Raw genomic sequence first — 26,379 nt, forward strand, 5'->3', positions numbered from 1 at the left:
TGATTCACCAACGAAGCCACATCTGAAACAGACCCCAGTGAAGCTGACACCACCGGTGTTGTTCAGCATTAAGACATTGATGACCTCGGAGAATCCACACACAGAGTGTTATCCACACGGTTTCATGGTTGCGGCTGGCTTTTCTTACAGGAGAAAATTGAAGCTACATTGCGTTGCAAGCAATGTGAAAATCAATGCTGCGTATTATAAGGAACATGTTTTAACTGATATTTACAACAATGAAATTCCCACAATGTGTGGAGCGGATACCAACTGTATGAAGCTGCATCAGGACAAGGCGTCGAGTCACACAGCCAAATCATCACTGGCATTCTACATTCAGATGGAAACTAGTACTGGGATTTGTGCTATTCTATTCCCTTCTCCAACATCCCCGTGAAGATTCCCATGGACTACTGTGCACTTGGGTTTCTGAAACACTGACTCTTCTCGTAAGATGCACACATTTTCCAGCATCTGGAAAGCGGCCCAATGAGAGTGGAATAATATACCCCTTGCACACCTGCAATGAGGTCTTCTCCAGTGAAAACTGCACTGTCGGGCAATCGTCAAGAGTGCTGTTTGTCACATCGAACACAACCCGTGGTGGAAAGACAGTCTCTCATAGGTGTGTGAATACTTCAAAGTCACATATATGGAAGCATATCAGCATCTGTACATGCCTCCATCATATATTGAACCTTGAATCACTTGATTACAAGGTGACAATGTTAAAACTGCAGTTTCAGGGAAGCCCTGCCATATGATGTGGACTGGAGTATAACAAAAGCATTTCCATCCCTGCTGACAGTATAACAAAGTCCTGGGAGAGAACTCAGTTGCTAAAGTGCAGATTTCTCTGCTGATGTGATGTAAAGGTTTTTAGAGGAACATTGTTTTTTAAGGGCAATGTATGCTTCTAGGTGTACAGGCTTTTCCAAGCTATAACATTCTTTCTTTCCCCAATCTGAGAGAAAACCCTAGCCATAAATCTAGGGGTGTAGGACACCCTGACAAAGGATGGTTGGTTCGGAGTTGCCAGGCATCTTGCCACTCCCACCCCTGCTTCTAAAACTGGACAAGGAGAAGGTAGCACAGGTGAATGTTCTGCCCTTCTTCATTTGAGCACTTTTCGAAAGTGGTGAAAGATCAGCTTCAGCCCCTTTGTTCTTTAACATCCATGTCTTCATTCCTTCCTCACGTACATCCTGCTGGGCAATGCAGTGACCCAGAGGAGGGCTCGTTGCATATAGACGAGAAGGAAGAAAAGATGTAGCAACATTTTCGACTGTCAACCATGGCACACGTTGCGGTTTTGGTAAGAGGAATGGAGGTAAGGACACTATAACATGGTGAAACCTTTATGTCTTGTGTGGATGTATGGGTGGAAACTAGTCAAAGAGACATAATTACTGATTTAAACAACACACACGAAAAAAAATGCTGTATTTCAAAAGAAGAACTGGAATATCATTAAAAAATATATTCTCTGGCCTCCGGATCCCCATAGTCAGCTATTGCACATTTTTTTTTATTGAACATGCAACAAATGTTTTTATGCAAATTAAAACTATGTCTTTATTATTGCACAAAAAACATTAATGCAAAATATATTTCAATTCAAAAATAATAACTATGAGAACAAAATATAATTATTCGAAGGTAAAACTTGTCTTAATTGTACTTTGTTTATGTGGATAAAAGAAGCTATTACTAACTCTGTCATTTTTCAATAATTTTCTGTATTGCTTTGCACGTAATTATCTTATTTCCTTCTTCCATTGCTCTCTTCATTCCTTGTAGCATAGGTTTGACCATGTTGACTCCCATAATGCCATACATAATATGCTGTTTATGTGTTGCACATTGTGGATGAACAATGGTATCATATATTATTTTCCCCAGCAGCCTTCTGGTATGCCCCAAAATGTGGTAAAAAAAATAATCCAAAATTGCCTCTTTTGGCTAATCATAACCATGAGAGTGAGTGAATATTAAATGAAATTGATGAAGAGGCACAATGCCAGAGACAGGAAATGGCGAAGGATGAAGATGATGGTGAAGGATATGCATACTTGGATGCTTATGACATGAACTCAACAACTCTGATGGCAAGATTGAAAATTGACCACTTGAAGACTGACTATTAGACCAAAATGGTAACAACTGACATTTACGTATTTTACTGACTTCAATGTATATTATCTTAATATTTCTATGCATATGGTGTGATAGTGTTTACATAACTAGTTATCGGTGGTGTAGAAAGAAACCCGGGCCCTCTGATGTTAGAACAAGGGGAAATGAGTGAAATCCGTGAACTGTTAAAACAATTGCAGTGCTCCAACGGAACGATCGTTAAAGAAGCATATGAATGAAAAAGTAACAAATTTGTTGGACAGAGTATCGGTCATGGAGAGTGATGTTAACAAACTTGTGTATGAAGTTGGTGAGTTACAAGGTTACTGCAACTGGCTTTAGAATTGTCTGGACGACCAAGAAAATAGGAGGATGCACGAGAAACTGTCATTTTTTGGCATCCCCCAGGAGGATGGCAAGGAAGATCGGGAGACAACAGAGAAGAAAGTGAAGGACCTCATTGAAACAAAACTGCAAGTACATTTAGATGAGGATGATATTCAACGTTGTCATAGAATAAAGGCATGCTCGGAACAAGAACACTCCCCAATTGTCTGCAGATTTCTTTATTACAAGAAGAAGGATGAAGTTTGGAGAAACAGACACAAATTGAAAGCGTCTACAGTTTTCGTACATGAAGATCTCTCATTCAGCATGGGGAAGGAACGCCAACTGCTGCTTCCATTCATGAATAACGCCCGAAGAAAAGGTCATAGATCCCACCTGAGTTTCTGACACCTCGTGATCGACGGTCACAAATATAAGCAATGAGACCTGCAGGAGTTTGCAGATGCCTAGAATCTAGAGCGAAACACCACTGAAGGTCATTCTGCTGCTAGTCAACATCAGAACCCTTCTCTCTCTCACCCAAGGGATCCCAGAGACCGCCAACTTGCTTGAGGACCTTCACGTAGCTGATGCACCTATTATCTGCAACATCCAGAAAAACTGACGCTGAGCCCGACCCTGTGGCCGAGTGGTTAGCACATCGCGCTGCGACGCCAAGGGTCCTGGGTTCGAATCCCGGTCGGGTTTGGTTGTTTGTGAATGTCCATTCATCAATTTCATCATTTCATCACTCATCCACATCTTCGCAAATTAGCCAAGAGGCACAAAACGCGAAGTAAAATAAACTAAATCAAACCAAAATCAAAAATCAAAAACTGACGCTGAGTGTCCCTGACCACCCAAGCAATGAGATCGTGAGGTTTCCCTCAATTCAGGAATGCAAGAAAAGTGACCCTCTTGCCTGTGACACAGTAAATTGCAATATAAAATGAGAGACACCTTTGCTCAGTTAAACTCGCATAATAACAAACACTTTAATATTGCATATCAGAATGAAAACAAAACCGTTTTACCTGAGTGCGAGTGCATTATCCAATGATTATGATGTGGTGGTATGTTCCGAGACTTGGTTAACGTCTGTGCATGCTAAAGAAGAACTCTTTGATGACATATGCGTCATATTCAGGGCAGACCATAATGCAATCGTCTCAGGGAAAACCAAAGGCAGAGGAGTCCTGCTGGCTGTTCAATGCAAATACCAAGCCTCTAAAATAGACTGCAATCTCGAAGATCGTTCCATTGAATATTTAATTGTTAAGGTAAAATTGGATGACGAAACTAACTTCCTGCCTGATTCCCCATCTAAAACTCATGATACAATGTTTACTCACATAAGTGCATATTCTGCAAATGGGTGTCGATTACTTCTAGCAGACGACTTTCACATTCCAGAAATTGTCAGGTCAGATTTAGATTTACTAAATTCCAGATACACGTGCATACACTTGACAAATTTCCTCGAATTTTATTCATTAAAAAATTGTATGATGTTTTGAATGCTTATGGCAAAATGTTAGATTTACTCATAACCAATAAGAACTACGTATTTGCTGAAAGAAACGAACTGCTGGTAGTACCTGAGGATAAGTACCACCCGGCACTAATGATATGTGTTTCTCACCAGCAACCATGCAAAATCAAACCCAAAGTACGAAAAAAACAATATAATTTCCAAAAAGATGATTTTTTAAAACTCTTACAAGAATTTCAAGTAGTAAACCAGGGTATGTTGAAAAATAATAAAGATGTAAATAATGCGGTCCGTAAATTCCATGATATTTTAAATTCCGTGTTTGATAAGTCGCTGGTTCACCAACATAATAAAAAAGGATATAGCTCTTAAAGCTATGGATCACCGAAAATGGAAAAGACAGATTGGAGATGCTGCCTTTCATGAAGCTAAATTTAAAGAGATGGGGAAGAATGTTAAAGAAAACATCTCCAAGGCGTACGATACATATTTGCTAAACTGCGAATAAGGTATACAATGCGATCACAAAAGATTTTGGTCCTTAGTATATAATATATATATATATATATAAAACTCACCCCAGCATCTACTGGGCATGCTCCACATTTGTGAAATTCCCCTTACTGACGTGGAAGATGAAATAGTATCAGTGAAACCTAAAAAATCGGTAGGTCCAGACATGGTCCTACATGATAAATGGATGCTCTGAAAGCCTTAAATACCTGCTACACATCTTATTCAACCTTTCACTGTTTCCGGAAATGTGGAAACTTTCTGAGGTGTGTCGAATTCAAAAAACGTCCGACAAAGCTGATATCAACAACTATAGACCAGTCGCTCTCGTTTCAACTCCTGCCAAACTCTTCGAACAAATCTTATGTAAATACATTTCCAGGCATCTTCCCCCACTACTGCCCCCTCATCAGCATGGATTCATACCTAAACGATCCATTGTAACAAATTTATTAGAAAACTCCAACTTTATAAACTTGATGCTAGATAAGAGACGGCAAGTCGATGTAATTTATACTGATTTTTTCAAAGGTGATCGATCTTGTTGATCATGATACACTTCTCCAAAAGCTTCACTATCTAAACTTCTCAGCCCGTGTTTTAAAACGTATCTCCTCCTACCTTAAAGACTGGAAACAGTATGTAAGATATGATAATAGCGTGTCTACTGTATTTCAGACCTCTTCGAGTGTCCCACAAGGATTGAACTTTGGACCACTGCTATTTCTTATGATTGTTAACGATCTCCCAGAATGCCTGTACACAGACGACCTGAAAATATTTAAGACTATAACGAATGATAATGATGCCTTGAAACAGCAAAAGGACATTGGAAACCTCGTAGAATGGTGCACTCAAAACAAACTAAAACTCAATTTTAACAAATGTAAAATTATGACATTCACTCAAAAGAAACAACCCTATATGCACACTTCCATAATCAGTGACCACACATTAGAAAGAGTCTCAAGCTATAAAGATCTAGGTGTTCAGTTTGAAGAAAATAACAGTTTCCGAAGACACATCGACCACATTGTGGCAGAAGGGTACAGAAACCTTGGGTTTATAATAAGAGTGGGAAACGACTTTAAGAACTCAATTGAATTTTAATATCTTACGTTGACTTGATTAAAAGGGCATGGAAAACGTCAAGATACAAAATAAAATCATATTTAGTTTAGTACACCATAACAAAAAAGAAGAAACATTGTGTATTACATTACATCACTACACGAAAGTAAAAACTGAAGAATACACTTCATTATACTACAATAGAGATAAAAACAGATTAGAATTACATCATTGAAATAAGAATACAATTGAAATACATAATGTTTGGCCTTGCATCATTAAAATAAGAATAAAAATAAAATATATATTGTGCAGTATATTGGCTTTGCATCAAAATAAGAATAAGAATAATATTTTTTTTAGCAAACATTTATTAATATTATTATTATGCTGGAATATTAGGCAGGGGGACTCTTTAGTTCAACTATCATGAGGTTTGTTTGTGAAGTGTATACACATTGAGAATGTTTCTAAGTTGTATTGTCTTGTTCCATGAATTCTGTGAGACTGTAGAGAGCTCTCTCTGTCAAATATTTTTTTTATTGTTTGTATTTGTTTATTTTTTGGAGATATCAGTTTTATGTCATGAGGCAGCTGGTTGTAGAATATTTTCCCAGCATTCATTGGTGATTGTTTTGAGATATTGAGTCTGTGTTGGTTCTGGTAATAATTATCATTCCTTCTTGTATTGTGGTTGTGTATTTGGTTATTTTTAGTCATTCTTCTAGAATTTAGAACAAACGTTATAGCCTTATAGATGTATATGGAGTATATTGTCATTATTTGCTTCTCCATGAATAATTCTTTGCAAGATTTCCTACAGCCTAGTTTGTACATTATTCTAAGTGCTCTCTCTTGAAGTCTCAGTATTCTGACAGTATTATTATAAGATGATCCACCCCACACTATTATGCCATATTTAACATAGGGGTAAATTAGTTCATAATAAATGCATTTGTTAATTTCTGTTAAATTATATTCAGCCATTTGTTTTAGCAGGTTACATGATAGTTTACTGCAGATGTTGCTAATTTGTTCTTCCCACGTTAATTTTTGATCTACTGTTATTCCCAAAATCTTTACCGAAGATACAGTTTCCATGAGCACATTGTCTATGCATAGCGTTTTATGACTCAAACTACATGTTTTGGATTGTATTGAATATAAATTCCGTTTTATTGTTGTTTATTATTAATCCGTGCAAAGTTAGGTATTGTGCCAGTGGGTTTACAGTGATAAAAGTTTTTATTTCAAGGTTTCTAGGGTCGATACATCTAGGAAGCACAGTTGTGTCATCTGAATAGGTGACAAAAGGCAGAAATGTTCCAAATGTTGTACAATACCTACGTAAGGCCAAAATTGCAATACACGTCTATCGTTTGGTCCCTACAAAACCAAATGAAACCAAAAGAATTGAGAATTTACAAAACAAGTTCCTTCGATTCCTAAAACTGAAAGAAGATGGCATTTGCCCCAAGTATACTCCTTATGACACCCTAAAGAAACACTTCCACCTTCAATCCCTATATGATAGAAGAAATATACATCAGTTACTATTTTTACATAAACTTCTAAACAACTCGTTAGACTCCTCTCAACTGCTCTTGGAAATCCCTTTTTATGTGTCATATAGTAAGGTAAGACCACGAAGAGAGCTGTTTCAAGTACCGAGAGCTCTAACAAAGTCAGCAAATGCGGAACCCACTCAGAAAATGTGTACGTTGTACAACCAAATTGCAAAGCTTTCAAAGCTTACCAAAGTTCAAAATGGAAATTGAAACTTACTTTCAAAACAATGCATGACGTTATTCAGCTGTTCAGTTATTTTCTATGTACAGGGTGTTCATAAATTCCCAGTAGCATTACAAAAAAACATAGCTCGGAAACTACATGCAATAGAACAATGCTGTTGACTGCAAAATGAGATACAGCTCTCCACATTTATATGCCATACACCTCAATGTGCACCCCCTCTAATTGCTCTCAGAACAACAATGTGGTAATCCACTTCTGCCCTTACAGTAAGGACACTAGTAACAGTAAGGATACTCTGAGTTATTCTTCGAAGAGCAGCAACATCTGGAACAGGAGTGTGGTAAACACAATCTTTGACATACCCCAGTAGATGAAATTCAAGGGTGTGATATCAGGAGAGCATGGTGGCCAGATAATAGGTCCATCACGGTCTATCCACCTGCCAGGGAAATGTCTATCCAGAAGACTTCGAGCATCCCTGGACCAATGAGGGGTTGTCCTGTCTTGTTGAAAAATTATTACAAACAAACCATCATTTTGGAATCAACAGCATTCTTCTATTGCATGTAGTTTCAGAGCTATGTTTTTTCTGTAATGGTACTGGGACTTTATGAACACCCTGTACATACTTGTTTCTTTTTCAGGTGGAGAAATTGATGTTAACCCTAGAACACTACCGTGTTCCAATATTACAGTGTAACTAGCGCTATGTGAATTTTACGTACATGAAGGAATCAATTTTTAACACAACCTCTACATCATGAAACAAAATGACGATTGTTTGTGAACATTATATTGTTTATTTTCCTTATATTGGAGTTATATTCTTCACTTTGAAATGTATAAACATGGTTTTATTAAACATAGAATATTTTAAGAGAATGTCTTGATTGAAAAGCCCTATGTACATTAAGAATGAAGGCAAAAAGTTCAAACAATGATAAACAAACAATAATAATATTCATAACACTGTAAATAAGGAATGAATGTAGTCTTACAAGAAAATAGTGCATGCTTCTAAACTTTTGTTTTCAAGTTTTTTCTCGATTTACCACTGTTACTTAAAATTGACGTACAGTTCACAACATAACAAACCAAGTGAAGAACACCAGCACTTGCACGTTCCTTACCACAGTGGTGCCTTACGTCCGACAGACTGCTTGAGGTACTGCTAGGTGGAGGAGTGAGTGGGTGTGAGGTGGGAGGGATTTGAGTGCAAAGCATACGTAAATTTTACATATGGTAGTGTTCTAGGGTTAAGGACCAGTTTTTTTTTGCTATTTACTGCCATTATTTCAATACCTCTTCATTTGTATATAATGTGTGGCTCATAAGTTTTTCTTTGGTTGTTTTGTTATTTGTCAGGTTGCTACTTTCTATTTCTTTTTCATATTACTTTTAATATTACTTTAACTAATTATCATATTATTGTACCTTATCGATTGTATTGATTGCAAACTCTGTCGAAGAAATAATGTAATAATACAAAAACACTGTAAATGGACATTTGCCTGTAGTGTCATGTCTTTAAATAAATAAATAATGTATATTACTCAGAGGAGTCACCTGAAGGGAGTTCATGGAGCACAGGGACCCCCTACCGAAAATGGAAAATATTCAATTTGTTTTCTTTTCTGCACAATAAAACTCTACATTTCAATATACTTATTTTACAAAGCAGCTTTTTTCATTCATAATGTCTTCACAATGCTTCAAATTTAAGCACTGCGTGCCACAACCATGGCCTCGGCAATGACCGATGCGAGCAAAATTCGGAAACTTCAGCCTCCTGTTTCTCAGTAACCATGAGGTCTAGAGAATAAAAATTTTGCATGTGTTCATACCTTGTTAGTATCAACAAATACACCAAGTTTCATTAAAATCTGATTTGGTGGGTTGCATGGCCTGGGTGATTTTACGTTAATCAAGTATCATGGTGATAATCTTTGGGGCTACCTAAAATATTCTGTCCATCCATGTGCAAATAAATTAAAATGTTTTGTGCGTTTTTTTCCAGAAACTCACAATATTGTCACATGCTTGTTCTAATTTACACTTTTGTAAACTAACATTATTTACCTGTTCTCTCTCTCGTTGAATGAATTTCATTCTCTTCATGGAGGAATTATCCTTCAACATCATATCAGCATTAATACATTTTTGAAGGAAGTCGTCATAGCCAAAGATCTTATGCTCGCATTGCATGCATACAGCATCTGTTGAATCAAGTTGAGTTGTTGCCTGAAAGAAAAAAAAATGTGATAAATGAATTAAAACTATGTCGATGCAGCTCTGACATCTAGACCCACAGCTAGCATAATTATGCTTATTATAATATTATAATTATAATTATTTGTGCTTTATATGCTTACGCGCACATAGAATGACTATCTTTACCAGATGCTGAAGTGATGAAGCTAGCTTTTGAGCTATTTTCACGAGGTTTTAAACTGTGCATGTACATGATTTTGATCTGGCATGGCCCACCACATGAATGTGTGTATTCTTTAGATTTTGGTGACTGCCATGCCTCAAAGTATGTCTATGTGTATTTATTATCATGCGGATGAAAGTACTTTTTTTTCTGCACACCATTGAGTTGGAAAATACCACAAGATGTTTTGATATGGACTGCTGCTAAAAAGTCATGTGACATAAGTATGAAAGGGTATTAGTCCTAAATGTTTTCATTGTTAGGTTAGACAGGGGTGCTAGCATTAAAATTACTTCCAAAAACCCAATCGTGTGATTTCTGGTTTTAAGCACTTTTTGCTATGCTCACTATAGTTTGGCTCTTAGTCTGAAGAAGTCTCTGATATAGGGTTGAAACATTATGTGTAAAGTGTTGTGTACATAAATAAAGACAACCTAGTGATTTTCTAACATGAAAACGACAACAACACCCATAACAGCACAACATCTTAACAATTACTTTATAAACAGTGTGAAAAATATTAAGGAAAATCAGCCCCCATGGGGTAAAATTAACACCGATTATGTGCAACCTGTCACACACAAAAATTTGCTAGTTTGTAAGCCCTCTAGTGTTAAATGGACTGAGGTCAGTCCCAACACAGTACTAAGGATAATGGATAAAATAAATAATTCACGTAGTGAGGATTATTATGGATTTTCTAATTAAGTACTTAAAAATATTATTCATGAAATCATTATTACCACTGACATACCTTATTCATTTTATAATAACAAAGGGTACCTTTCCAAATCATCTAAAAATTTTAGTTTCGATGCCTTTATATAAAAGTGGTGAATTAACATCTTCAAAAATGATTGACCTATATCACTAGTAACTATATTTTCAAAGATAACCAAGCATTACATAAGAGAGCAATTATGTAACTACCTTGAAAGGTAATAAGCTAATATCTGACAGTCAGTTTGGCTTCAGGCCAGGTCAATCAACAATAAAGGCAGTTGAAAGTCTGACTAATGAAATAATAACTAGCTCTGAAGCTCGTGAAATAACCTGTGCTACATTGATTGATTTGAGTAAAGCATTTGACTCCCATGAATACTGGTAACCAAACTACAGTACTATGGTATTAAGGATGTTGAATTGGCTCTCATCAAATCATATCTCACAAATAGACACCAACTGGTAAAATCTCACAAATAAACACCAACTGGTGAAGGTCGAGAAGCAACAAACTGACTTGCTTGAAGTCATAAGTGGTGTTCCACAGAGATCAGTTCTGGGACCTTTACCATTTCTTATATATATGGGAATGACCTCCCCAGCTGCTTGCCATGTAAAACTATCCTCTATGCAGACAATACACTGTACATTACTTCTGGAGATCTCAATATATAGTACACAATAAGAATAATAAAATTAAAAGGATATCTTAAACCCACGATTGGTAAAGAAAGTCTTCATGAATTAAGTAATGATAATGGTATAAGATTGATTACTTTTGCAACCTCAAATAATTTAATTGTGAAAAGTACCACTTTTAAACATAAAGATATCCATAAATATACCTGGTCTTCTCCAGATGCTAAAACTCATAATCAGATAGATCATATTCTCATTGATAAGAGAAAGCATACTAGTATAACTGACATTCATACACATAGAGGTGCTGACTGTGCCAGTGACCATTATTTAGTAATTCCTAAATTAAGAGAAAGACTCTCAGTGATAAATCATAAGCAACAAAATCTAAAAGTTATAAAATTTGATACAGAAAAGTTTACTGATGAAAGAATTAAGAAAGATTACCAAATTAAACTGTCAAATAGATTTGATGTTTTTTTAAATGATGATGAAAATATAAATGAAACAGATGTAAATAAGAATTGGGAGCACATACGTAATGCAATAGAATCACCAGCTAAAGAAAGTATAGGATACCATAAACCGAGAAGCCATGGTTTGATAATGAATGTCATAATCTAATAGAAATAAGAAATCAGGCTAGACTTAGGTGGTTAAATAACTCGGATGATACAAATCTAAACAATTATAATAGAATAAAGCGAGAAGTTAACCGCACGTTTAGAAGTAAAGAAAGAGATTACTTGAAAAGCAAAATTAACGACATTGAAACAAACAGCAAAAATAAAAATATCAGAGATTTATATAAAGGTGTAAAGTAAATGAGTTTAGAAAGGGGTGGCAACCTAAAGTAAACTTGATAAAAGATAAAGACTGTGATTTTCTAGCTGACCCAAGCGATATTCTAAATAGATGGAAGAACTACTTTAATGACCTTTTAAATGTCCATGTAGGAGATAAATCAGAAGTAAATGAAGTCCACACAGCAGAACCTTTAGTTCCAGAACCTAACTTGACTGAAGTTAAAGATGCTATTAAATGGCTAAAGAATAACAAAGCACTTGGCATTGATTTAATACCAGCTGAGTTATTTAAATATGGTGGAAATTCATTAATATGTCAAATTCATAAATTAATTTGTTTAATATGGAATAAAGAAGAAATCCCTCAACAGTGGAAAGAATCCATAATTGTTCCTGTGTTTAAAAAAAGTGATAAAATGAACTGCAATAATTACTGTGGAATTTCTCTACTCTCAACAACATATAAAATATTATCTAACATTCTTTTAACAAGACTAACCCCATATGCTCCTGGGCTGGGTTATCTTCCCAGAGGCAGAGCTGTATGCCACCAGGCTCGTTCCCAGGTTGCGGATAGGGGAACGGCCAGCAGATATGTTGGCTAGCTGGAAACAGTCGCGGACAAGCAGCAGCAGGATTGGAGGAGGCAGCGAGATGTGGAGTGGCAACTGCATCTCGGTAAATACTGCAAGGCTCCAATGAAAATCCTGCGATGTGGCGAGGAGAGCCACCACTAACTAAGCTCAGCCCCTGCTGCCTTGCAGGGAGGGGAGGGATCCCCAAAGGCTAAGGGAAGGATACCCTGACAGAAAACCAAGGGTGGGGCAGACTCGTAAGGCATAGTGAAGCCAGCTGCCCTACGGGACTAAACCCTAAACAAATCCTGGTCCTCCAAGAATGGGGGTTGGGCGTGGGGCCGACAACCCCATCCCACAAAAGGAACCACGTTACGAGACCTCAAAGAAATGTAGCCGGACAGATCTACCGACGATGGACTGGCATGAACAATGGACAAGCGAATTATGGAAAGGGAAGGGATCTATATGTAGGGAGCTGGAATGTGCTATCTTTGTATAGGGCAGGTGCATTGAGGATGTTGCTGGATCAACTAAATAATTATAAGCCTGCGATAGTGGCATTGCAAGAAGTACGTTGGATCGGAAAAGGAGTTTTGGAAAAGAGAGAAGCAACTGTATTCTATAGCTGTGATGAAAGGCTGCATATGCTAGGAACTGGGTTTATAATACATAAACAACTAAAACATCTAATGATAGGATTTAAAGCTATAAGTTCAAGATTATCGACATTAAGAGTTAAAGGAGAGTTCTTTAGTTACAGTATAATCAATGCACATGCACCCACGGAAGTATCCACAGATGATGTGAAAGAAGATTTCTATGATGCGTTAGAGAAAGCATTTGATGATTGCCCAAAAAATGACATAAAAATAGTAATTGGAGACTTCAATGCCCAGATAGGCATTGAAGACGTGTATCAACCAACAATTGGTAAACAAAGTATGCATAAAGTAACAAATAACAATGGTATGAGGCTAATAATGTTTGCAGCATCTCGGAATCAAGTAATAACAACAACTCTGTTCCAGCACAAGGATATTCATAAAATGACATGGAGAGCGCCGGATGGAAAAACTTACAATCAAATTGACCACATGCTGATAGATTGTAGACATAGATCAGATATCATTGATGTTAGATCTTTTAGAGGGGCTAATATTGATTCCGACCATTATTTGATTATGGGAAGGATTAGAGCAAGAATATCTAATAGTCGAAAAATGAAGACAACTAGCCTGATTAAATTTAATGTCACACAGTTAAGAAATCCAACGGTGGTTGAGAGGTACAGAAGTAAACTACAAGAGGGATTCGTCGGGATGAAACCGGCAGAAGTGGAAAATGTAGATGAGAGGTGGGATAGATATAAGCTGAGGATCAGTAATGTAGCAAAGGAAATACTTGAAACACAAAAGCCAGTAAAGAAAGAAACGTGGTTCGATGAGGAATGTCAAAATGTAACCAAAGAAAAGAATGATGTATATAAGAGGATGCAGCAAAGAAGTGCAACAAGGAGAGCTAGGGATGAATATCAAGAGAAAAGAAGGATTGAGAAGAGAGTCCATAGGAAAAGAAAAAGGGAATGGATGAAGCAAGAGATGAAGCAGTTGGAAAGCCTGCATGAGCAGAAGAATGTAAGACAGATGTATAAGCTGGTAAATAATACAAAAGATGTTTTTAAACCAAGGACAACAGTCTGTAGAAATGAAACAGGCGATATAATTAGTGACACTAATGAAATTTTAGAAAGGTGGAGAAGGCATTTTAATGATGTATTGAATGGCAGTGCAGATGTAGCAGGTATGCTGGAAGAAGGATTAAATGAAGAAGAGGAAGGAGAAGAGGGCATAGAAAGTCCAAAGTTAGATGAAGTATGGGAGGCAGTCAAGATATTGAAAAATAGTAAAGCACCTGGTATAGATAACTTGCAAGCAGAGCTGCTTAAGCATGGAGGCGAGAGTGTCATTAGAGGCTTGAAGGAAATAATAAACATAATCTGGAAAAAGGGACAGATGCCAAGTGAATGGAGGACGGGTATCATAGTACCTATCCACAAGAAAGGGGACATGATGGAGTGTGCAAACTATCGTGGAATTACATTGTTGAACGTTGCATATAAAGTATTTGCAAGAATTATATATAAAAGACTACTACCATATGTAGAAAAGTGCATTGGACCATATCAATGTGGGTTCAGGCCAGGGAAATCTACAATTAACCAGATATTCACCTTAAGGCAAATACTGGAGAAAACGCTGGAGTTTGGGATAGGAACGCACCACCTATTTCTTGATTTTAAATCTGCATACGATAGTATAAACAGGACGCAACTATATCTGGCAATGAAAGATCTCGGAATTCCAATAGGATTAATAAGAATGGTGAGGATAACTATGGAGGGCTCCAATAGTAAGATAAGAGTAGGAGGACAACTCTCAGAACCTGTTGAAATAGAAAATGGACTAAGACAAGGCGATGTGCTGTCCTGTTTGTTGTTTAGCATTGCCTTAGAGAAGGTTATATGGGAAGCTCGGGTGCAAATTAGGGGTACCATATATTATAAGTCAATCCAGATACTTGCATATGCAGATGATGTGGACATAGTAGGAAGATCTCTACATGCAGTGGAAGAAGCATTTCTGGCCATATAAAGGGAAGGAAAAAAGATGGGATTGGTGGTGAATGAAGGGAAGACTAAGTACATGGCAGCAGGCAAAGCACACAGATATAATCCATCACCGACCATAACAATGGCTAATTATACCTTTGATAGAGTGGATGCCTTTATCTACCTGGGTTCTGTTGTGACATATGAAAATGATTCACAGGAGGAAGTAAAGGCACGACTTATAGCAGCGAATAGGGCCTATTAAGGAATACAGAGACATTTTCAGAGCACCATATTGTCCAGAACAACTAAGTTAATACTTTACTTTACAAGACACTGATAAGACCTGTATTGACTTATGCTGCGGAAACTTGGACCACTTCAAGGAAAGATGAAGAGTTGGTAGAGATCTTTGAAAGAAAGATATTACGAAGAATATTGGGACCAGTATGTGAGAATGGAAAATGGAGAAAGCGATTTAATAAGGAGCTCTATGACTTATATCAAGAACCAACAGTTATTGGTGTAATAAAGGCGGCTAGATTAAGAGGGACAGGTCATGTGATGCGCATGAGTGATAGTGACCCTGCAAAGAAAGTGATGTTGGATAGCGCAGGTGGACAAAGGAAACGAGGAAGGCCTAAATTAAGATGGGTGGATGGAGTGGATGAAGATGTTCGGAAGCTCCAGTATAGAAATTGGAAAGTTGTGGCGAAAGTTAGTGATTGATGGATACAAATCACAGAGGAGACCAAGGTTCATCAGTGGACTGTAGCGCCATAAGAAGAAGAAGAACCCCATATGCTAATGAAATTATAGGTGATTATCAATGTGGATTTAAACGTAACAGATCAACTACAGATCAAATTTTTCACATCAGACAGACACTTGAAAAAAAGTGGGAATATAATCAAAATGTTCATCAGCTATTCATTGATTTAAAAAAAGCATATGATTCGGTCCAAAGAGATAAATTATATAATATATTAGTAGAGTTTGGAATACCTAAGAAGCTTGTTAGTATGATAAAAATATGCACCAGTGAAACAGAAAGTAATATCCGTGTGGGTATTAATATGTCTGACAAATTTACAATTCATGATGGGTTAAAACAAGGAGATGCATTATCTCCATTGCTCTTTAATTTTGCCTTAGAATATGCTGTTAGGAAGGTAAAAGAAACTAAAGAAGGACTAAAATCAAATGGTGTGACTCAGTTGTTAGCATATGCAGATGATGTAGACTTACTGGGGGATGATGTGAATACAATTAAGAATAATGCTAAAATATTTTTCAAAACTGCTAAAGAGATAGGTTTGGAAGTTAACAAAGAGAAAACTAAATATATGCTTACAAGCCGAAACCAAGTGTTAGGTAATAATCAAAATCTAATTATTGATAACAACTCGTTTGAACCAGTTTCCAAATTCAAATACTTAGGAGTAATATTAACAAATGAAAATTATATTAAAGAGGAAATAAAAAGTAGGCTTAATTCAGGAAATGCATGTTACTTCTCTCTTCATAAACTTTTGTCTTCTCGTTTAATATCTAAGAAACTAAACGTTAAAATATACAAAACAGTAATTTTGCCTGTAGTATTATACGGAGGGCCTCCCTATGGCGCAGCGGTAGCATCGTAGCCTTGTAATCAAGGGGTCCCGGGTTCGATACCCGGTGGAGGCACAAGTGGTTCGGATCCCACTTTAAACTGTAGGTCCAGTCCCGATTAGCCTTACTGTGCATAAAGTGGAGTTAAAACACCAAATCAACCAACCAACCAGTATTATATGGATGTGAAACTTGGTCCCTTACATTGAAAGAGGAACACAAATTGAGAGTATTTGAAAATAAGATCCTTAGGAAAATATTTGGACCTAAAAGGGATGAGGAGACAGGTCAGTGGAGAAGGTTACATAATTTAGAACTACATAATTTGTATTCATGTCCAGATATTATTAGAATTATTAAATCAAGAAGACTTAGGTGAGCAGGCCATGTGGCACGAATGGGAGAGGAAAGAGGAGTTTACAGGATTTTTGTTGGGAAACCTGATGGTAAGAGACCTGTAGGAAGACCAAGACGAAGAAGGAGGGACAACGTTGAGATGGACCTAAAGGAAATCGGTAGGGATGGAAAAGAGTATATAGAACTTGCTCAAGATAGGGACAGATGGAAGGCCTGTGTTGCTGCAGCCATGAACCTTCGGGTTTAAGAAGGCTAGGGAGTTAGTTAGTTAGTTAGTTAAAAGGATATCTACTCAATGGTTACATGAGTTTGAGTTGGTGTTTTAAGTCCACTTTGTGCACAGTAAGGCTAATCGGGACTGAACCAACATTTTAAGGTGGAATCTGAACCACCATGTATCGAACCTGGGACCCCTTGATTATAAGGTGACTATGCTACCACTGTGCCATCAGGGAGGCCCTCAATTGTTATATGAAAATGAGCTCATACTTAATAGTAATAAAACTCAAACCATATATTTTTTCCTTGAATAACATAGGTGAAAATATAAATAAAAAGGAATCTGTCAAGTTGCAAGGTATTCAATGTGATCCCAAACTTGCATGGAATGTTCACACTGAAAAAATATGTAGTAAATTATGTTGTGTTATATTCCTACTCCGTAAACTGAAAATGTGTGTAAGTGAGGGGCAGATTATTGATGCATACTATGCTTTCTTTCATTCCCGTATACAGTATGGTACAATACTGTGGGGAAACTCGGCTGGAGTTTCCATGGTATTTAAATGCCAAAAGAAACCAATAAGGGGTATCAAATGTCTAACAAACATGACATCGTGTAAACCTATTTTCAAGGAACTTGAGATCATAACAGATTCCTCATTATATATTTATTCTGTACTATCACTCATAAGAGAAAACATCTCTCTGTTTACAGAAAGTACATAATTATAATACTAGAAGGAGATATGATCTTGACTGTGAATTTCTTAAGACTATGCAAATTCCAAAACAGATATAGATATACTGGTATGAAATTGTACAACAAACTACCTCAGGAGATAAGGTTACTGGCTCTAAATAGTTTGCGTAAATGCACAAAAAATTGGCTAATAGATAATTGTATTCATAATATAGAAGAATTTGAAGAGACAATTTGTAATACAGAATTGATATTATTAAGCTATGGTTTAAATGTATCTTGTACTAACAATGTATCCTGTACTATATTATATTTGTATTGTCTATTGCAACTTGAGGTTGCTTAATGACAATAAAGCATTCTATTCTATTCTGTTCAACAGTCATTTGCAATTTCATTGAATTTGCAATTATGCATTTCAAGTTTGTAGGTTTCCCTAAAATGTCCATTTTTGAAGTATCTAGTAAAAATATGCATTTCATTTTTCCACAGAGGTGTACCTAAAAATAATCAAACTTCAAATAAACAAAATTTCAATATTACATGTACAGTTGATTATGGTGTTAAGTTCATGAAAATTGGAAGAAAAAACTATACTTTTCAGTAAATTTTTGGCTAAAGTTACTTTTGTTTTATTGCGATTTCATCATGCTACGAATGCAATTTTTACATGGCTCAAGTTCGATTTACGTCTGTTAACACATACTGCGAAGTTTTAGCTATTACTTAAGATTTTGTTCAATATATGCTGTCGTGGTTAGGTTAGACAGGTCAGTTTTGGTTCTCTTAGCATTAAAATAAAGTCCCGAGATGAATTCTATTAAGGTTCCGATTTACTTCCACATTAATTCCCACTAGTCTACAATACTTACTCTTGCTTCTCAATGGAGAATACCTTGTCCATGGGAAGTGTGCATTCTTGCGTAAAGTAATTTTTAAGTTCGTTTTTTCAAAATAAATAACTCCTTACGAATCCAAACATTGCTCATTATTTTAAGGTTCAAATTTCATGTGACAATGATTTCCAAAATTCTACAATAATTAGTCTTCCATCTAGGAGAATTTGAAAAAAAAAATCATAAAGCAATCTGAACCGTTACAGAATTTTTTGTTATAATAAAAAAATAAAGTTAATATTAATTTTCAGATAACACTTCTTAAAAAACAGCAGGTGTGCCCATCCCCCCCAAGGCCAATGGTGCAATCCTTCCCAAAATCCAATGACATATCCCCCCCAAAGTCCCCATAAAGTATTTAATTGGGACAGTGTTTCCGGATATATTGTGTATATATATATTCAGTTTTAATGGACACTTCACTTGATACTCCCCTTTCTTAATCTAATATGTCACTATAACATCAAATACTGTGTAGTGCAAAGTGCAGACTTGATGATCTGTTTTGCATCTAGTATGATCAAGGTTTACCATTAATCAGGGGATAAGAGATGAATTGGGTAACAGTTCGTTATATCAGAGACACATTTCTTTATTTTTACAGACGAAACTACATACGGAAATGTGTTTCTCCAAGCTTTCCAATGTTCGTCAAGGTATTTTCTTTCATCGTGGAATATATTTGACCGGGAAATCATGTATTTTTCGAGAGAAATATCTCACTGACCCACAATTGCCATTGCTTTCGCTACGTGAACTGCACGTTTCATACGTTTGATGACGTAAGACCCTGTCAGTGTTTACAACCCCTATTTTTTTCACTATGCTTGCCTAACCTAACCAACCCTAACCTAACCTTATCAGAAATGGTTCGTGGGGCTATCCATGAATGGTTTGTGGGGCTATCCGGGAATGGTTCGTGGGGTTATCCGTGAATGGTTCGTGGGGTTATCCGTGAATGATTCGTTGGGCTATCCGTCAGGTACCAGGGCTATCCATCAGCTAACTGTGTATAATGTAAAATTTTCACACGTGACAAACACAATAGTAGGTATTTTTCGGTGAAGAAGGTTGGAAACACTGCATACCCAGAACATGAGACAAAATGTGTCCGTCATATTGTGTGTTACAGAAGCGAAGAAAGGAATCAAAAAATCACTCTGTATGTGAAAAATTGTGTTTGTTTTCATGTAAAAAGCATAATTGCACCTTGAACTATGTTCCGCAATACACAATTGGTAAGTACGAACCACACGAAACACAAAATATCCCATTTTAATGTGTCTCTGATATAACGAACTGTTACCATGAATTGCCACATCAAACTACATGGTATGGATATAAGGATAACTCTCACATATTTAACATCATAAAATACACTATCATTTTTAATCTGCTTAAATTTATATGAAATAACAATCTGCGAGCTCTGTTAAGATAAACTATGCTGCATATTTGGAAATATGATAGGTAATTATAATTATATGAATTTAAGTAAAGACATGCAGTGTAATTAATGTTTATTTGATTACAATACCATGTTAAACTTTCTATGTCTTTTTAATAGTCCAATTTTTGAAATAACGGAAAGCTAGCATATTGATTGGTTAAATTATATAAATATGCATTTAAACAGTGTTTGTGAATGGAGAATAAGAATAATGGAATTTATAAAACCCACAATTTGAGTATTTAACAGAAATTGTTACACAACTTAAGATAAAAAATTCAACCTGGGCAAACCAAATAACATGCTGCAACCGCACAACCGAATCAATTATTGTTTCATGAGGGCGAGACATTACAGAACTATAGCTCAAAATTCCTAAGCTAATGGTGAAAATTTAATACAGTTCCTCCTTCAAAGAACTCAGCCCCTCTGCTTGGGATAATGATTTTAGTAATCCATAGCAATAATTACGTGGATTCTACGGTATCTTCAGTGAAAATGTCACTTGTTAAAGTGAAATTGTCCTGAGACAAGATGTTAGAAACGTGAAGAAATTATACGTTTCTTTTCTATTGGGTAACATGTTAGGTGTTACTTACTCTATGAAGTACACTTAGTACAATTATTACAGAATCAATACTACAATAATACTGCTGATAGAAGTACATCATCCTTTAAATTAAGTAAAATATCAACACTCTAAGCTAATGGTTCCCAAATTGTGTGCCGTGGCACTATGGGGCACCTTGGATGGCTTACAGGGGCACCGCAAAATTTCCTAATATTTTCACCAAACTGACACTTATTCCAATGTATGTCCTTATTTAGTACTTTTGATGTGCAAAATATTCCTGAATTTGAAATATGTGTTTAGCCTACTTTTTTTTTTAACTTAAGGAAAGCAACCTGACCACACTAACTGAGCATTGCAAATGTTAGATAGGTCTACATTCTGACTTGGGTGCCACGGAAAAATCTTGAAACACAAAGGCAACCTTGAAACGAAAAAGGTTGGGAACCCCTGCTATAAACATTATATTATCAGAAGTGATGTAATGAATCAAATTCGAGAATGTAATTCATGTCTTGTAATGCAGGTATAGTATAAAATTTTAGCAAAATCCGAGACACGCATTTTCGTGACACAAGAAAGCAAGCAAAGTGAGCAAGAAAATTTTTATATCCATTTCTTTCAGGCTTTCAAGATTATTAATTTAATGGGATATCAATACTTTCTTAGGATCCCGCGATATTTACTCTTTTCCAGCTTTTCTTTTTGCATGTTCGGTGCAAGAAACCTGTGAATACCATATCGCTAAATAGAGTCCCCTAAATATATTATTAGAACTCTCCCTCACTACAAAAATTCATTGACAATCTAAGATTTAATACTTTATCAAGAGATTCATATCTCCCCCCTCAAATTTAATATTCAATCCTCCCACCAAAATTTTTGTGCCAATTTTAGACTTACTGTTTACATTGTACAGTGGATGTTGCCTCCTTCAAAACAATATTTCTCAGTCACCAGAATTTTCGCAGCAGTCTAGACTATAGTAATATACAAGAATTGAATACCACCTCAATATAACGCTCAATCCCCTAACTAAAATACACTTCATAATCTAAGACTTAACACTGATATTCAAGAGTTGGATATTAACCCCCCCCCCTCAAATTCACGTGTCAATATGTAAGAGTTGGATATTTCCTTTCCCTCCAACTCCCTCCCCCTATTTTTCCCGATAATACATGTTACCGTTTACAATTCTCATTGAAGTCTACAAATTGCTATTTATAGCTACAGCAGCAATGGTAACTTATGTCCAATGCTATATTGTTTACGTCAAATTTTCATCATAAAAATTCCCTTCTCCCCAAAGTTGGGTGGATCCACAAAACCCCCTATGACCACCCCTACCCCTAAGTACTTTCTTTTCTTCATCTAATGGATTAAATATGATGCATTTAAGGTATAACATTTTTAGATATATTTTAGAAAAATATATAAATGTTGAATTTTATGTTATTTGAAAGGGGAAAATACCTTCCCCAAAAATCTCGATGGCGCATTTAATTCATTCATTAATTCATGTTTTTTTTCTGTTCATTAGATCATAATGTACATGATGTTGAACAGGTCAATTCATTTACAATTACATGTATCAACACACTATTACGTTTTAACATTTCTAGTAATTACATGTGTTAGAATACATAAAAATTATTTTACAGTTTGACAATTTGTAAAAAGTATTAAAAAAATAATATTAAAAAATGTTATACATAACTTCGAAGTGAGAAATAGTCAAGTATTATATTTTATTCTTCCATATACTCACTTACATTGTGCAGAGCTCTATCAGTGAGATACATTTTTATAGCTTTGATTTGAATATTTTTCTGAGGAATTAACTTTATGCCTTTTGGTAATTTATTGTAGAATATGGTACCTGCATTTGTCGGAGCTGACTTGGTTATGTTAAGTTTCAACGTTTTCCTGTGAAAATCTACTTTTTGTCTGGTATTATACCTATGCACTTCTTTGTTCTTTATAATTTGACCAGTATTTAGGACATATAAGATGGTCTTGTATACATATAAGGAATAGATAGCCATTATGCCTTTTTCTTTGAATATCTGCCTACATGGTGAATTGTAACCCAATTTATACATTATTTTGAGAGCACGCTTCTGTAGTTTAAGTATTCTCTCAGTACTATGATGAGGCCCACTCCCCAAATCACTATGCCATACTCAATGTATGGGTATATAAGAATATAAGCTTGTTTTGATTTCTGATATGTTATATTTTGAGAGAAATTTAAGTAAGAAGAGATTTGACGATATTTTGTTACAGATACTGTCTATATGTCACTGAATGTTCTGATTCAATATTTACATCTTGCATGGATATCTGTGCTTCATATTCAACTTTTGATCCAGAATTAAAGGTTAAAAATTTGGTTTTATCATTATTTGTGAGTAGTTCATTGGAAGATACTGCACTAGCTGATTTACAGCAATATATGTATTAATTTCTAGTGTATTTGGTTCTTTACCACCACATATTAGTATTGTGTCATCAGCATAGTTGATGATTTTACTGTGTGCAAAATCTGATATATAATTTATATCAAGGGCGCCGACTTTCCAAAATTTCTGTGGGTGCATATCAATGGTGGTTAGATCTGCAATTATCAAGTATTTTATACTTTAAACAACTTACATGAACAATGATTGCAAGATGCAATGATATTATCAACACGTTACAAAAAGAAAATACCACATTCATACAAATTAAAATGAAAAAACTTCATAAACGGAAATAATTTTAATTGTATTGCAGAAAGAACTATGCAAGGATTTTGTTGTGAACAGAAACGACAAAATGACTAATTTTATGTACCAAATAATAATAATAATAATAATGACATGTTAATTTTCAATATAAAACACATTCCTTCTTACGTCATTTGCACTTATGAATTTGTTTGCAATTTTGGTAATGTCAATATTTTTAGTCATTTCTTTATGAACTTGCAAAATTGCCAAATCATTCAATCTTTTATGGGTCATTGTTGACCGCAAAAACGTTTTCAATCGTCTAAGTGCTGAAAATGACCGATTGGAAATACAAGAAGTAACAGGTATAGTTAAAATCACCCGTACAAACTTAACAAATTCTGTGAGCATTTCACGCATACGACTACTGTTTTCTCTACTTAAAATATTTGTAATGTCTGACAAGTTGGCCACTTTTTCTTTGTTCGTTCTGCACACATCTAGAAACATGTCCCTGTGCAATGTTAGCTTGTTTTTATCAGAGTCTGTCCCATAGAACTGCAGAATTCGATCAGCACCAATTTGACCGATAGCAAAAGCTTCAAGTTGTGAAATAAGTTCCAAAACCTTTGTTTGAAATCTACGATTAAGCGAATCCACAGCCACATCAATTATTTCAAAAAATATTTGTCTGTACATTTCCTCCGGCATTTGATACGTAAAAGGATCACTACCTTCGTCGTAGCGTTCTAGCATCTTGCTTTTTCTAGGCAAAACTGGTTTATCAATGTTCAATTCCTTCCCTTTCCTCATGGTTTCATTCCACAACTCAAAAAATATATCCCTTTGTGAAGCTAAACTTGCAGACAAAGTTTCCACCAAAGTTTTGATTTCTCGGTATGACAATGATTTCTTCTGAAAAGAAGAATGAAGTTGTTCAATCCTGCCGAAAACTGAAATTAACATTTTCAGGAAAATAAGAAATCTGAATTGATGTAGGTTTGAAAAATATCCACTAGCCTTCCCACCGACTTCACTTTTTCCTTCTGACAGATCTTCCAAAAATTTCAAGAGAACGTCATAATTACTTTCCAACGATTGTAGTGATTTTACCCTCACACACCATCTTGTGGGACCAAATGGTCGCAAAGTCAGTCTGGGAATGTTTTTTACACCACCATCTTCGTTGGCTTCTTGTAGCGATTGAAAAACTGCTAGCCTCTTTGGCGAATGTCTTACAAATTACTGTATATTAATTCACGAAGAATCACCATTCGGTTTATTCTTTATTAGTGCTCAATATCGGCAAGTAGTTATTTTAAAATAATTGTTGATGAATGGAGTGGGCGTATTGTAATGTGTCACTTGTAAGGAAACATCAAAGCAAGTCGAGAAGATAGGATTCTATTCACAATACAATACACTTCCATTGTTATTGTGGGGACTGCCTTTGACTTGGCCAGAGACAGGCAAGGAAGGGGGGAATGTGTTGCTTGGTTGTCTTTGCACAAACACATTTGAAACAATATTGTTTTAGAGGTTAGAAATTTTAACTTCCATCTCAATGTTTAATTGCTTATTATTTTTTGATAATGGCAAGTGAGAAATATTTATTTTATTTTGTTTATATCAAACTAAAAATCTTGTGGGTGCGGTGCACCCACAAGATTGTTTATGTGGGTGCTCGAGCCCCGGAGCACCCACGAAGTTGGAGAGCATGATTTATATACAATATAATTAATAAAGGCCCTAATACTGACCCTTGTGGTACTCCTCTTTCAACACATTTCTTATCTGAATTGTAAATCGTTTTCACACTATCTATTGTATATTGTATTTGTGTGTACTGATTTCTATCTTGCAAATATGATTGAATTAGATTAAATGGTCTTCCTCTTATCACATAATTAAAAGGTTTACTCTGTCAAATGCTTTTGACAGATCTAGAAAGACTGTATTTGCCACTTCACGCCTTTCTAATATTTCTGTTACATACTCAACAAATTGACCTATAGCCGTATTTACTGATTTATTATTTTAGAATCCATGTTGAGAATTGTTTATTATGTCATATTTATTACAGAATTTTATTATATTATTTGAGACAATTTTCTCTATAATATTTGAAAATGTCAATGACAAGGTAATAGGCCTATAATTTTTTTCATCTGTTTTTGAGTATTTTTTATGTATGGGTATTATCAAACTATTTTTAAGTACATTTGGAAATATTCCAGTTCTAATAGATGTATTTACTGCATGCGATAATGGTTCAACTATGTGTGGGGCACAGTATTTTACTAGTTGTGGGGACCATTTATCAGGCCCAGCAGATGTTTTGCTCTTTATGCTTTTTATGACATACTGTAGTTCACTTATGTTTATTTCTGTTAGATATATACTGTTTGCAATATACACAGTAAGGCAATTTGAAATCGAGACTGATTTTTTTTCTCGGTAGGTGGTGCCACTGTGCAAGCTTTCTGTGGTGTGAACAAGTAACGGGTATCTCACGAACAATCGACGCAGAGCTCGTTGACCTTGAGCGACATTGCCGCTTGTGGTGTTGTTGAATGTGGGGACGTGTCGTCAAAGTGCATCGTGATTTCAACATGGAACAAAGAGCAAACATCATGTTTTGTGCACTCTTGGGTAAAACTGTTGCGGAAACTTTTGACATGTTGTAGCAAGTCTATAGGAACAATTGTTTATCCTGTATGCATGTATTTGAATGGCTCAGACGTTTCAGTAAAGGACGGGAGCCAATTGAACA

General features: G+C 35.7%; 1 protein-coding gene across 1 annotated transcript in view; it reads right to left on the reverse strand.

The window, feature by feature from the left end:
- The window catches only part of LOC146004774 (uncharacterized), a 60,544-nt gene that overhangs the window by 25,099 nt on the left and 9,066 nt on the right, over positions 1-26,379 (reverse strand). Inside the window, exon 2 of the mRNA XM_083143789.1 lies at positions 9,377-9,538. Within this exon, the coding sequence (XP_082999915.1) occupies positions 9,377-9,538 (162 nt within the window). The remainder of the gene's footprint in view (positions 1-9,376; positions 9,539-26,379) is intronic.

Source organism: Lepisma saccharinum, chromosome 22, assembly GCF_977018435.1.
Source record: "Lepisma saccharinum chromosome 22, izLepSacc3.1, whole genome shotgun sequence".
In the NCBI taxonomy this organism is placed as follows: Eukaryota; Metazoa; Arthropoda; class Insecta; order Zygentoma; family Lepismatidae; genus Lepisma; species Lepisma saccharinum.